We start from the raw sequence: 14,866 nt of genomic DNA on the forward strand, positions 1-14,866 counted from the left end.
CAGCGTGATATTCAATGCCAAAATTATGCTCTTTAATTGTAATCATACTTTGGGTGGTCCAAATTCTGCGCGGCGCAATGAATATATTGGCTTTAAACATGGAGTCATTTTGAATGCTCTATGAATTTTGAATAAGACTCTGCTGTTAAGCCTTTTTTTAAAAAATGGTGTAAACAATTTTTTCACAGAAGTGGCTATATGCACACCAGAAGTTCAATAAAGAGAAAAATATTTCATTAGGAGTTCGAGATGATTTGGCATGTCACCAAAAACACTCAAATTTTTACAGATATAACGTGGAGTGCATTCGAACCAGCTGGATCTCTGTCAAGTATGGGCAGGGGCTACAGCACAGGATTGAAGTAAACTGCAGAGGATTGTAAACTTAGCTCCATCGTTGGCTCTAGCCTCTGTAGCATCCAGGACATTTTCAAGAAGTGCCTCAAAAGGGCAGCGTCGGACTCCTATCACCCAGGTCATGCCTTGTTCTCATTGCTACCATCAGGAAGGAGGTACAGAAGCCTGAAGGCATACACTAGGTGATTCAGGAACAGCTTCTTCCCCTCTGCCATCCGATTTCTGAATGGACATTGAACCCATGAACACTACTTCACTACTTTTTGTCTATTTTTGCACTATATAACTATATATATATACACACACACACACACACACACACACATATACATACATACACACACTGTAATTCAGATTTTTTTTAATCATGGATGGCACTGTAATGCTGCTGCAAGGTTAACAAATTTCATGACATATGCCAGTGAGTGATTCTGATTTGACGTCATTGAGTAGTCATTCACAGCAGATATTGGGTGGGGGAAATTAATATTCTTTAGTACTCCCACAAAACTCCATATTCCTCCTCAAAAAATATTCACCTAACCAGATAGACCTCATCCAATGTTATATCTAGGGCAACAGTGATGTGTTCAATTATTGTAGCTTTGCTGCATCACATAAACCTCCTGCTCACTTCCTAATGGGGCCCAAACTCTATATCTTGAATCAATATCCGCGTGATTGATCAATATTGAATGTACTTTGTTACTAAAGGAATCGTAGGGACAAGCAGAATTCCACATTTGCATGACTCACTGCCAACTGAGCTGACTTACATGTACAGAAATTAATGCTAATGAACTGAGAGTTTACAAGGTTTCAGTTCAGCAGCAAAAAGGCCAAGCGGCTGTCCACTCAAATCATACATTACCACAGTTTGCAGACTGCTTCAGTAAAATGATGTGAATAAAAGCAGCATTGAGCCTCTTGGAGCAAGCCTGTCCCTCAGCATTTGATACCTGGGCCATGTTTGGAATCTCTCCAAAAGTACTTTTACTTTGTTCCAATCAAAAGGGATTTGCTATGTACAACAAAATCAGAAAGATTCACAAGTCAAAAACCTCATAATCAGTCCAGCTAAGAGGAACACACATGGTGCAAGCTTAATTTACTTTTTAAGAAGTGCACTTTAGAGTTGGAAAAGTAAACAAGATATTGCAGTGGTGAGGACTCTGAGCATCATGGCCAACAGTACACTGTGGGGGTAAAAAAAAAGAACATGCAGACATTCAACCTGTGATTAGAGGTTTTTATAAATTTTTTTTGTTTATTGAGATACAGCACGGAGTAGGTCCTTCTGGCCCTGAGTTGCACCACCCAGCAATCCCCCGATTTAATCTTAGCCTAATCACGGGATAATTTACAATGACCAATTAATCTAACAACCAGTATGTCTTTGGACTGTGAGAGGAAACCACTGAACCCAGTGGAAACCAATGTGCTCACGGGGAGAACGTACAAACTCCTTCCAGGCAGTGAGGGGAATTGAGCGCAGGTCACTGGAAATGTAAAACGCTATGCTAGCCACTGTGCTGTCCTCTGCTTCTCATAATCAGATCAGTAATTATCTTAAACTATCCCCATTGGTCTACTCCCATCTTTTCATCTCTTGGTTCATTATTGGAGTACACATGAACATTTCAGTAATGTGACTTGTACAGAGTAGTTACAGACCATGCAGCCTTTTACAGATGAAGCTTCAACATTCATGCCTTTTTATGGAGAACATCACTTCTGTGCAGCACCATGACTGCTGCATATTCAATAATGCTACCTTTTAGGAACATTGATTTATAAATACCTTGTGACTAACAACATCTGATTTCAACAATTTGAGCAGCCATTGCTTGGCCCAGCTTGTCAAAAACAACCCTCTTCAAGACACAGAACTCTGCTGATATTGACTAAAATTGCTAGAGGAACTCAGTGAGTCATCAGCACCAAAGAGGCAAAGGGATGGCCGTGCTTCGGTTGTGATCCTACATCATTCTCTTACTTATTAATAGAAAAACCTTTGGATTTCTTTCAATTACCACTTTTTTAAATGCCCATCTTTGCTTCCCTAATTTAACTTCAGATTTTCCCTATAAACTCTATTTTTCTAAACTTTCACCAGTACAAAGCCTCTCTTTTTATCCTTTCTTACTCTTCATCTATTTTGGTGTCCAGGGGCTGTTCTAACACAGATTTTACTTTCAAGCAGTCAATTCTAGATATTTTTGAAGACTGCTTAGATGTCCAGATAGTTCTTCCCAGCAAAGGAAGTTGGCCTTACCACAATATACGACCCTTTCCCCTATTTCATGCATCTTTCTCCATATCCATGCCATCTAACTGAATTATGATCTCCGCCACAAAATGATCTCCTTCAAGCTGCCCAGATTCATTCCCTAAAATGACTGGAACACCACTTATTGGGCTTTCTACATATATACTGGTTAATGAAAGTTCTCCTGTCTGCAGCTTAAGAATTCTGTGCACTTTAACCTTTTTATAGAGACTGATTCCGAGTTAATATTTGGTGCCTGTTTTTCAAAAATCACTTGTCACAGGTTTGCTAATACATTTGTTCTTCCATTGCTACAGACTGCATTAATGTCTATATTACACTCCTAATGGGGTCATTGGAGGACCCTAACATTTTGTTCCTTCACACATTTTGTTTCTTTAACCAATATTGTTGCACCCCCTCTCATTTCATTTCCTCCTCCATCTTACCTGAAAATCATGTCACAATTAGGATACCATTCTTGTCCTTCCACAATCCATGTCTCAATTAAAGTTAAAATATCTCTCCATCTGTCCAACTCAAAAAGTTCTTTTGCATTATTCATTATACTCCTTGCATTAAGGTATAATAGCAAGCAGCACAAATAAAATCCTTGCATAGCTTTCAATCTTTGTTTTCATTATCTTTCAAAGTTCTACTTTCGGTTTTCCACTTCCAGCTTTGCTTGTTCCCTTCTAAATCCTTGTTCAGCTTCCAATCTCCACAACAAATCATCTTCAACCAAATTTTAAGCTACATCAGGAAACCTGCTGTCTAAAATACTGGCCTAAGCCTTCTTCAGGTGCAACACCTCTGTACATTCTTCTTTTAAACACCAAAAGAATTATATGGTGAATGATAACTGCATAACACAAAAAGCTCACAAAATGAAGTTCTCTCTCTCTCTGCAAAATGTTACTCACCTACACAAAGGATATTGAAACAGAACCCTTGAGTTGTTGACTTGTTGACCAGCTGATCTGGAAGGCTATCAAATCCCACATGACCAGCAAGATTCAAGTTTCGCAAGTCTTCGCCCTGAGACTGCAAAAAAAAAAGTCAAGAATTTTAGTAACAATGAAGAGCTATGCCTCATTAGTCAGTTGCACAAGCTCTTTGGGTCATTTACCACCCTAAAGGCAAAAACAACGTACTTCAGCTACTGCAGATGTGGTGTGTACCCAAAGAAAGCACGATTAATTGCCTCAAAGGTCAATGTGGCCATACAGTAAAGCATCAATTTATACAATGATATATATTTCTAAAATGTGGTTCAAAATATCCATCCACTGCTGCAAATTATAAAAAAAATCAGCATGTAAATGCACTGAACACACCGATGTGTCAAACTCTACAAGAGCCAAGCAAGCATTTCAATCCTCAATGCACAGATACAATAAATTTGCAAAAGGTTCTATCAATGACTTCCATCAATGTGGCCCCCTTCAAACACAGATTATGGGCAACCAAACGCCCATTCAGTTCCTGCTGTTTTCTTGGTCAGTTAGTTACATCATAGTTCATCTTTACCTCAATTACATTTCCCAGCCATAAGAATTACAGTCTACATCTAACAAAACTCACATCTTTTTCAGTCTTGAAAGAGGCCTTCATTTTTTTGTTCATGGGCTTGGGCAAAGGAATGTGAAATGCCTACTGTGCAAGAACCACAAATGGAAAAACATTCATTTTGGAAAAATGAAATGGCTAAATTTTTGCAACGTTGGCCATGAGTTTTCTCCCTCCCAATGCATCCATTCATGAGCCAAGTAAATGACAATTTACTTTGAACAAAGTACATAAATAACACCATATACAACCGTGAGATTCGTTTTCTTGCAGGCATACTCAGTAAGTCCATTACAAAATAACAAAATCAGTGAAAGACTGCACCAACTGGGCATTAAGCCAGTGTGCAAAAGACTCTGCAAATACAAAAAAAATCAATATAAATAAATAAGCAACAGAGAACATGAAATGGAAAGTCTTTGAAAGCGAGTCCAGTTTGTGGGAATATTGCAATGACCGTGCAAGTGAAGTTGAGTGAAGTTATCCTCTTTAGTTCAAGGCCTTCGTGGTTTAGAAGTAATAACTGTTCACGAGCCTGGGTCCTGAGGCTCCTGTACCACCTCCTTGATGGCAGCAGCACAAAGCGAGGAAAACCTGGGTAGTGGGGTCCCTGATGATGGATACTGCTTTCCTGTGACAACATTCCACGTAGACATGCTTTACGTGTGATGGTTTGGGCTGTATCCACTACATTTTGTAAGATTTTCCATTCAAGGGCATTAGTGCTTCCATACCAGGCTGTGATGCAGCCAGTCAGTATACTCTCTGCTACACATCTACAAAAGTTTGTGGAAGTTGTAGATGTTATGCTGAATCTTAAGGAAGTAGAGGCACTGAGACATTTTCTTTGCAATTGCACTTCCGGGTCCAGCACGTAACACGTACTCCGAAATGACAACACAGAGGATTTTAAAGTAGCTGAACCTCGCCTGCTGATGAGGACTGGCTCATGGACTGTGGTTTCCGCCTCCTGAAGCCAATGGCCTTGCTGACATTGAGCAAGAGGCTGTTGTTATGGCACCACTCAGCCAGATTTTTAATCTCCCTCCTATATGCTGATTCATCACCACCTTTGATTCAGCCTACGACAGTGGTGTTATCAGCAAACTTAAATATGGCATTGAAGCTGTGCTTCGCCACACAGTCATAAGTGTAAAGCAAGTAGAACAGGGGGCTAAGCACACAGCCTTGCAGGATTTGGTAAGTTTCATCACCAACCTCTCAAAACACTTCATCACTATGGATGCAAAAGCTACTGAAAGTCATTGAGGCAGGTCACCCTCTTAGGCACTGGTACAAATAAAGCTTGCTTGACACAGGTGGGTGCCTGTGAGAAATTAAAGATCTTAGTGAACACTCCAGCCAGTTGATCAGCACAGAGCTTTAGTACTTGGCCAAGTACCTCATCCAGGCTGGATGCTTTTCCTGCAGGATGAACGTATGCCGGCCTTCAGACACCAAAATCACAGGATCATTGGCAGCTATGAGAGTTCATGACAGTTCCTCAATGTTCCCTTCACAAATTTAAAAAGGACATACAAGCAAACAAGTGCTCATAAAGCTCAAACACCTTCTGTGAATTCTGAGATTCTGCCAATAGTAGTAGCATTGGTGACAGCAACAAGACGACATACAGGAGTGAAACAGATAGGCTGTGGGTGGTGTTGCAACAGTCCCACACTCAATGTCAGCAAGAAGGAGGAACTGACAGTGGGCATCAGGAAAGGGAAGTCAGGAAAACACACCAGTCCTCAGAGAGATCAGTGGTACAAATTGTAAGTAGCTTTGTGTCCCTGGGCGTCAACATCTATCTTGAGCCCAACACACTAATGTAATCAAGGGGGCAGCACACCAGAGGCTGTAGGTCATTAGTAGTTTAAGCAGATTTGGTATGTCACACACATTATTGCACAGTTCTACAGATAAATGGAGAGCATTCTGACTGGCTGGGTCACAGCCTGGTACGTAGCCTTCGATACTGCCCAGGGTGTAGACTCAACCAATTCCATCACAGGAATCACCTTCTGCACCACTGACGACATCTGCAAAGAGGCAGTGCATCCATCGTTAAAGACTCTCACCTGCCAGGACATGCCCTCTTCTTGTTACTACCATCAGGGAGGAGGTACAAGAGACTGAAGACTCATACTCAAATCTGTTATAGAAACAGTTTCTTCCCCTTCACCAGATTTATGAATGGTCCACGAACACTACCTCAATATTCTCTTTTGTGCTATTATTGTAACATAACAATTTTCATATCTTGCACGGTACTGCTGCCTTAATGAATTTCATGACATGTCAGTAATAATAAACCAGACTTTGCAATTAACCCAATCTTCCCTATGTTGTGTGAATTTTGCTTCTTCAAAAAGAACACTTGTGGCCCCACTGTTTAAACTGCTAGACCTTGCTGTGATATAACCATATCTCTTCCACATTTCAGTTATAGTTCATCCACTAATATCACTCCTGATTATAGACATACAGTAGAGGCAAAATCAAGTGCTGATGGACAATTAAAATAAAACACATTTTTGTCCCTCAAAACAAAAATCATGATAACTAATGAAGAAAAATAGAGGGTTATGGGGTAGTGTGGGTTTAGTACTTTAAGGATTATATGGGTCGGCACAACAGTGTTCTATGTACACATGACTAACTTAAAACACTAATGAAGGTTTGCAAATGGAATTGTATACAAAGCCAACAACAGGCCAACAGGATAAACTTTGACAAGGAGAATAACTTGGGGGAAAAAAGTTGTACACTGCCTTAACCTTGATCATAATTGTGGAATACTGTATGCAGATACATTTGCAAACAGCCTATTACATTTAATCTACAAGAAACTCCAATCTAATCACAGCATTTCTAGATGAACTAGTTTATCATATGCTCTTGCTTAAAAATTGCAATAATGCTGTGTTTTCACCACCTCAAGTGGCACAAAAAGTTTACAACCATTGAAAAGGTACTTTAGGGAACTGCAGTCATAATTGCAATAGAGGAAATACAACAACTCATTTGCTACCCCACTGGGCTACAAATGACAATCAAAATTAATATGATGCAATTGTTAAACAAAGCTCATATTTATCACTTGGCCAATCTTAACATAGTAAACATTTCTGTTTAATTATGTTAAACATTTAAAGTATGACTTTTTGAAACACAGGGAAATGAGTAATTGCATTCCTTCTGCCAGCCAAGTTCTTTAGGCCACAAAACCAAATTTTTCCCTCAAGATAATGTTGTGAAATAAGTTTATTTTCAGAAAGTTTGCAAATATGTGGGTTTCTTGGTATCTGCAAAAGTCTAGCAATGCAGGGATGTTTCTTTATTCCAAGTATTTATATACAAAACGAAACACGGGAACTGGATGGAGATTACAGAGATACTTGGCTGCATGAAACCTTTTGTAGTCATTTACGAGTTAAAAACAAAAAAGCCTGGACTCTAAGAATTGCAGGCAGGAAAACACACTTCCTGACAACCAACCTAGATCTAAGTTTTATATTCACTTTGCAGCTGTACTAAACCCACTTGCTTAAATAAGTGAAAATAATATACTTTTTGAGTCATCGCCATCATCTTTACAATCAGCTCTAACTCCTTTGGGAAGGAAGTGGGGCTGAGAGAAGAGGGAAGATCTTTCAAAGTTTGAGCATTATCCAGAGACTTGTGCAAAAATTAAACTGCTATGTGCTGCCACATCATCCAACCTCTTTTGCTCCAGCAGTATTGGAACACGATTTTCTAAAATAACAAATGCTCTAAACGACCGTCCAGTAACCTCTTTTATAATGTCATGGGAGAATATGCAGAAATCAGAATTGGAAGTGCTGACAACTTAACTGAAAGTGCAAGGTCAAGGCTGGAGTTGCTTACAACCATTAAACAGTGAAGGAACCAGAGGACACTTAAAGAATGAGCCTCAAATCTTGGTTATGGGCTCTTGAAGTTCAGAGAATCAAATTTTGTTTGCTACTTACTTGTATATGAACTACGGTATATGAATTTCTGGGTAAAGACCTCCTCCCCACCCCCAAGCCCAATTTGGTCCAAAGGCTCCAAAACTAGATTTTAAAATGTGCAATAGCAACTTAACACACGATCCTGGATCTCCTCATTAGTGTATATTCAATTGCCATACAGGAGAAACTTGGTCGCCCTTGTAAAGGGTAGAGAATTCTGAGGAATGTGGCTATCCTCTCAATTGTAGGAGACAGGAAACCAGGAGCAAGACAGGAAATATTGAAGTGCCCCAGGAAAAACATGGACGCAAATTAACCAGATACATTTAAAGCCTAACCAATTAATACCAGATAACTGTTTCAAATTACCACATGCCAACATATCATTGTTTGGGCTACCACTAAAAAGGAACATCAGCAAAATTTAAGGAAGAACAGATGTACATTCCACAGCTGACATGCAAACTTCATTATAACGACCCTGATGTGACAAACAAGCTTGGAAGAATTTGTTCTGAGCCAAAATGAAAACTACGGAAGGGCCACATGTATATTTTACTGCAAAGTCAATCCTTGGAGGCTTCCAAAGTTTTTAATGCCTTTGCTGTACATCTTGGAAAATGAATTTTAATCATTTGGTTGCAGCCGAGAAAGACACACTGATCAAATTCAAGAGTATTAAAAAAACTCCTGGATTTACATTAATATGGAAATTCAGAATAAAAATGTTAAATTCTAAATAGTGTCAATTTAACTAAAGGAGCACACTTTTATTCACTAATGTTATCCGAGCAGATCAATACCCGTTCATGATTTCTATGGAATTAGTTTTTAAACTTGCACTAAGTTCATTCTTACAATCCAGTTTTTTTTGCTTTCAGTCATACTTTGTACGTTTGCTTTTCATATTCCGTTTCACTCAACTTCCATCACACTAGTTTTCACTGAAGCACAAAGTCACCAGAGTCGAATTCTATTGATTGTAAAAGTCACATTAATTCTAAGTACAAACAGAAATTCTGAAATATTAGATAGATAGATAGATAGATAGATAGATACTTTATTCATCCCCATGGGGAAATTCAACTTTTTTTCCAATGTCCCATACACTTGTTGTAGCAAAACTAATTACATACAATACTTAACTCAGTAAAAAAATATGATATGCATCTAAATCACCATCTCAAAAAGCATTAATAATAGCTTTTAAAAAGTTCTTAAGTCCTGGCGGTAGAATTGTAAAGCCTAATGGCATTGGGGAGTATTGACCTCTTCATCCTGTCTGAGGAGCATTGCATCGATAGTAACCTGTCACTGAAACTGCTTCTCTGTCTCTGGATGGTGCTATGTAGAGGATGTTCAGAGTTATCCATAATTGACCGTAGCCTACTCAGCGCCCTTCGCTCAGTTAAACTCTCCAGTACTTTGCCCACGACAGAGCCCGCCTTCCTTACCAGCTTATTAAGACGTGAGGCGTCCCTCTTCTTAATGCTTCCTCCCCAACACGCCACCACAAAGAAGAGGGCGCTCTCCACAACTGACCTATAGAACATCTTCAGCATCTCACTACAGACATTGAATGACGCCAACCTTCTTAGGAAGTACATTCGACTCTGTGCCTTCCTGCACAAGGCATCTGTGTTGGCAGTCCAGTCAAGCTTCTCGTCTAACTGTACTCCCAGATACTTGTAGGTCTTAACCTGCTCCACACATTCTCCATTAATGATCACTGGCTCCATATGAGGCCTAGATCTCCTAAAGTCCACCACCATCTCCTTGGTCTTGGTGATATTGAGACGCAGGTAGTTTGAGTTGCACCATATCACAAAGTCCTGTATCAGTTTCCTATACTCCTCCTCCTGTCCATTCCTGACACACCCCACTATGGCCGTGTCATCAGCGAACTTCTGCACATGGCAGGACTCTGAGTTATATTGGAAGTCTGATGTGTACAGGGTGAACAGGACCGGAGAGAGTACGGTTCCCTGCGGCGCCCCTGTGCTGCTGACCACCGTGTCATTAAAAGTTCCCAAAACTCTAGCATCTATGCCATGTTGTTTGGAGCTTATGGCAAGATACAGCTCCCTAGCAATCAGAAACTCGTTCTTCATTGAGTGCTTTCAGGCTCTTTGGATACAGAAGATAGCGCAGTCCATGCAGTTTTCCTTCATAGCTTGCTGTGCTGACTCAAGTGAAAAAACAGAGGTTGAAAAGTCTAGGAGAAAAGAAAAAAACAACAGATGTTTGGTGAGGTGTTCAATACCCAGGCCCTTCAAGGTTCCTCATCTGGATATGGAAAAGGGGTGGGGATATGCATAGGAAGTAGGAGTCCAAAAGAACGAAGTTTCAGTATAGCTAAAGATGTGGGCTGCTGCCATGGACAGATGTGAAACTAGCTTTTACCAAATGGAACTTGGGAGAGAATCTAAGCAGAAGATCTTTGTATGGGTCTGGGTTTATGAAGGGGTGAAGGTGGAGGTCTGCCAGTATGGAGTGGGACATTTTGATAAATCAATACAAAGCTCTAATATGTCAGGAATGGGATTAAAACAATTTAGAAATAAAAAGCTTTGCTGATATTAAACAGATTTGCAAGTAAAAACCAGCAAGGCGGCAGCTGGAAGAAAACCGTAAAGTCCAAACTGTGATTAATTATATGCACAAGATAGTTAAATAACAATGTAAATATTCCCAAAAGAAATGCAAGAGAAATTAGTCCTTATAAAACAATGTTAACCTGAACTGGAAGTGCCAGGAAGGCAAAAAAAACAAAGCTGAAGAAATCAGTTTTCTTTAAATTCATGAATATGAGCAGAGCTGGCATGGCCAACTTTCATTGTACATCCCTAACCTTAATGTGCTGCAGTGCCCACAGGGACAGTAGGGAGTTCTACAATTTAGACATCAGACCCAAATCAAGACAATGGGAAACAGGTATTTAGATGCCTTCTCACACATCTGCTACCCTTCTAGTGGTTATGGTTGTAGATTATGGAGGTCTAATCTAAATCAGCAGTGGTGTATTTTCCAGAGGTACACTCTGCCGCAATAATCTGCCAGCAACAGAAGCAATGAATGTTCATAATCTTTATCAAACAGGCTACCTTGACCTGAATGAGGCCAAGCAGCATTCATCCAAGAATGTAGAAGGCATTTCATCATTCTTCTGACATGCTTTGTAGCTGGTAGTAAAACTCTGGGGAATCCAAGTCAGTTAGAGGCCTGCTTATATAGTCAAGGTAATTATGAGCTCGATCCAATTAGGTTTCTAATCAAGATTTACAGTTTAAATTATATTTAGGGAGGAAATTTGCATAGAGTTCATATTCACCTTTAGGAAATCAGTAGAGCCATCAGTAGATTTAAACGTGCTGAATTAGTAAACTGGTCCAAAAGAATGATAATACCAGTACAGGTCCACTTATCTCATGCACACAAAATCTCACTGCCCTCCCCTTCCTCACAGAATTATGGAAATCATTCACGTGCCATGACCTTGAGGATTTTCACTACATTAATAGAATTCGTAGATATCAAATTCAGAAAGGAAATCTTTGCCTGAACAATCACCTCTATCACTATGAGGAAATAACAACTTTAGTGAATTGCAGAAGTCCCTGTGCCTAGAGAGGAAAAATAAGCTTGAAGATAATCCATGCACAGGATTGAAACCGCTAAAATGCAAGGTGGAAAGTATCCACAATTCTTCACAGACGAGCCAAACAGAACTGGCAGTGGATGGTTAAGCCACACAAAAGAACGACAACATGGATGGCAAACAAAATATTGCAGAAAGTCAGCAAGTCAAGCAGCATCGCTGGAGGAAATTAAACAGTCAACATTTCAGCAGAGACCCTTCATCAGGACTGGAAAGGAACAGGATAGAAGTCAGAATAACATGGAGGAGGGAAGTAGTACAAGCAGGTGATAGGTGAGAACAGCTGAGGTGGAGGTGAGGGGGAATGAAGTAAGAAGTAAGGAAGTGATAGGTGGAAGAGGCAAGGTCTGAAGGAGGAACTAGTAGGAGAGGACAGTAGACCATGGAATAAATAAACCTGTCCATTACCTCTGGCTGGCATCTCACTTCCTTCCCTTTATGCCATGGTCCACTGTCCTCTCTTATCAGATTTCTTTCCTCAGCTCTCTTCCATCCATCTTCTCACATCATTTCCACCACCTTGCCCCTCAACTAGTCTCACCTAACACCTACCAACTTGTACACCGATCCCTCCTTCACCTCCTTATTCTGGCTTTTACCCCTTCGTTTCCAGTGCTGATGAAGGCTCCCGACCATAAACAGCAATTCCTCTCCACAGATGCTGCTAACTCGCTGAGTTCCTCCTGCAGTTTGTGGCCTACTCACGATTTCCACTGTCTGCAGAATTTCGTGTCACTGAAAGTATCAACAGGAAAAATGAGCAGGGAATGGGATACACTTCAGCCTGAAACACATATTATACAAGTAACAATGGAAACAGAAATAGTGAGATAGTTGGAAAACAGAAAAATCAAGGTTTTCAGTATATAGTAATTGAACAACAGTTAGTCAGGATGGAAGGCAGTAATATTAAATATATGAAGCTTTTTCAATGTCAACTTTGTGGAAAATCTCTGCAGTAATTAGATCTAACATTTCTAAAGAAAAAGCAGAAGTGTTTCAAATAAGAAAACTGTTCCAAGAGCAATCAAACTTCATATCCAGTCCCTCCAGATGATCACAAGCTTGCCACTACAGATTTTAAAAAATTGCAGCTTCTAAAGAAAAATTCCAACACTGGGAGCTCAATTTCAGCTCTCTGGTTTCCAATTGTGGGAAACTGGTCAGGGGTCAAGAGAGTGTCAACATGGTTCATTCCCATCAGCGCTTTTTGTTACAGCTGATGCTTTCATACTTTCATTTCTTTCATACTTTCATACTTCGATACTTTCACTTTTCTCTCACGTCCATTCAAGAATTTTCAATGGTAAGTAAAATAAAAGCCTTCATGATTGGTGCCAGAGCAGTTTTCCTAGATGTATAGTTATAGGTTAATATTATGCAAAGTGCTGTGGCTTGGTTAAGTTATATTAAATTACTTGATTCTCAGTGGCATGTAATCACATTTTCCAATCTGTACAACAGACTTTGCTGCAATTCAAAATTTTTATTGCTTATGCACTGAAGTAGCTCACTTGAATTTTGCTGCACGCGCTCGTCCAACATGTGCAGCAGTTATCAAAAAGACTGCAAACTGTGGACCCATTTTGATTGAAAACCCGGCAAGGCCGTGATACAGTTTCTGGTATGAACCAAGTTCGCAAATCTGACCGAAAACAATGGCAAATACATTACAGTCAACTCACTAGTTTTATTCTGTGGCGATCAGTGAATACATGCATAGTGGAGAAATGATGACAAGTGATCATCTTTGCTGGGTCAATGACAAAATAAAGTTGGAAAATGATAGCAAGATGGAGAAGAGAAAACAAAAGGGAACAGTCAATGCTTATAGCCCCATTCCTCACAGGTAAAGCCCTTTCCACCACTGAGCACATCTACAAGGAGCTCTACTGTGGGAAATTAGCATCCATCATTAAGAACTGCCACCAACCAGGTTCAGGAACAGTTAGTACCCCTCAATCATCAGGCTCTTAAACCAGAGTGGATAACTTCACTTACCCCAATACTTAACTGATTTCACAACCTTTGACCTCACTTTCAAAGACTCTACAACTCAGGTTCTCAATATTTATTACTTACAGTGCCTATAAAACTTATTCACCCCTTCCACACCCCCCCCCCCAGAAGTTTTCATTTTTATTGTTTTACGACATTGACTCACAGTGGATTTAATTTGGCTTTTTTGACACTGATCAACAGAATGACTCTTTTGTGTCAAAGTGAAAACAGATCTCTTCAAAGTAAGCCAACTACACCATGAAAATAAAAGAACACGTCAAGCAATTCCATGAAAAGGTTAGCGAACAGCACGTCAAGAGATAGATACAAGAAAATTTCCAAGTCACTGAATATCCCTTGGAGTACAGTTAAGTCAATCAAGAAATGCAAAGTACAGTATATAGCACATCTGTAAATCTGCCTAGAGCAGGCTGTCCTCAAAAATTGAGTGACTGTGCAAGAAGGGGACTAGTGAGGGAGGCCACCAAGAGACCCAAGACAACTCTGGAGGAGTTACAAGCTTCAGTGGCTGAGATGGGAGAGACTGCGCATACAATTGTTGCCCGGGTCTTTCACCAGTCACAGCTTTATGGGAGAGCAGTAAAGACAGAGCCACTGTTGAAAAAAAAACTCACATTAAATCTCAGCTAGAGTTTGCCAGAAGGCATGTGGGAGAGTCTGAAGTCAGCGCCATGTCTGATGAAACTAAAATTGGGCTTTTTTTTAAAACCATCAGACTAAATGCTGTTTGGCATAAGCCAAACATCGCACATCAAAAACACACCATCCCTACTGTAAAGCATGGTGGCGGGTGCATCATGCTGTGGGGATGCTTCACTGCAGCAGGCCCTCGCAGGCTTGTGAAGGTGGAGGGTAAAATGAATGTAACAAAATACAGGGAAATCCTGGCGGAAAACCTGATGCAGTCTGTAAGAGAACTACGACTTGGGAGAAGATTTGTTTTCCAGCAAAGCAATGGTCCAAAGCCAAAGCCACGCAGGAATGGCTTAAAAACAACAAAGTTAATGTCCTGGA

General features: G+C 40.1%; 1 protein-coding gene across 5 annotated transcripts in view; it reads right to left on the reverse strand.

Annotated features, from left to right (window-relative positions):
• The window catches only part of LOC140738044 (septin-11), a 100,466-nt gene that overhangs the window by 56,050 nt on the left and 29,550 nt on the right, over positions 1-14,866 (reverse strand). For all 5 annotated transcript variants that reach the window (XM_073065034.1, XM_073065032.1, XM_073065036.1 and 2 more), the window contains exon 2: positions 3,550-3,670. In XM_073065034.1, coding sequence (XP_072921135.1) covers positions 3,550-3,670 — 121 coding nt within the window. The remainder of the gene's footprint in view (positions 1-3,549; positions 3,671-14,866) is intronic.

Source organism: Hemitrygon akajei, chromosome 13 (assembly GCF_048418815.1).
Source record: "Hemitrygon akajei chromosome 13, sHemAka1.3, whole genome shotgun sequence".
Taxonomy (NCBI): domain Eukaryota; kingdom Metazoa; phylum Chordata; class Chondrichthyes; order Myliobatiformes; family Dasyatidae; genus Hemitrygon; species Hemitrygon akajei.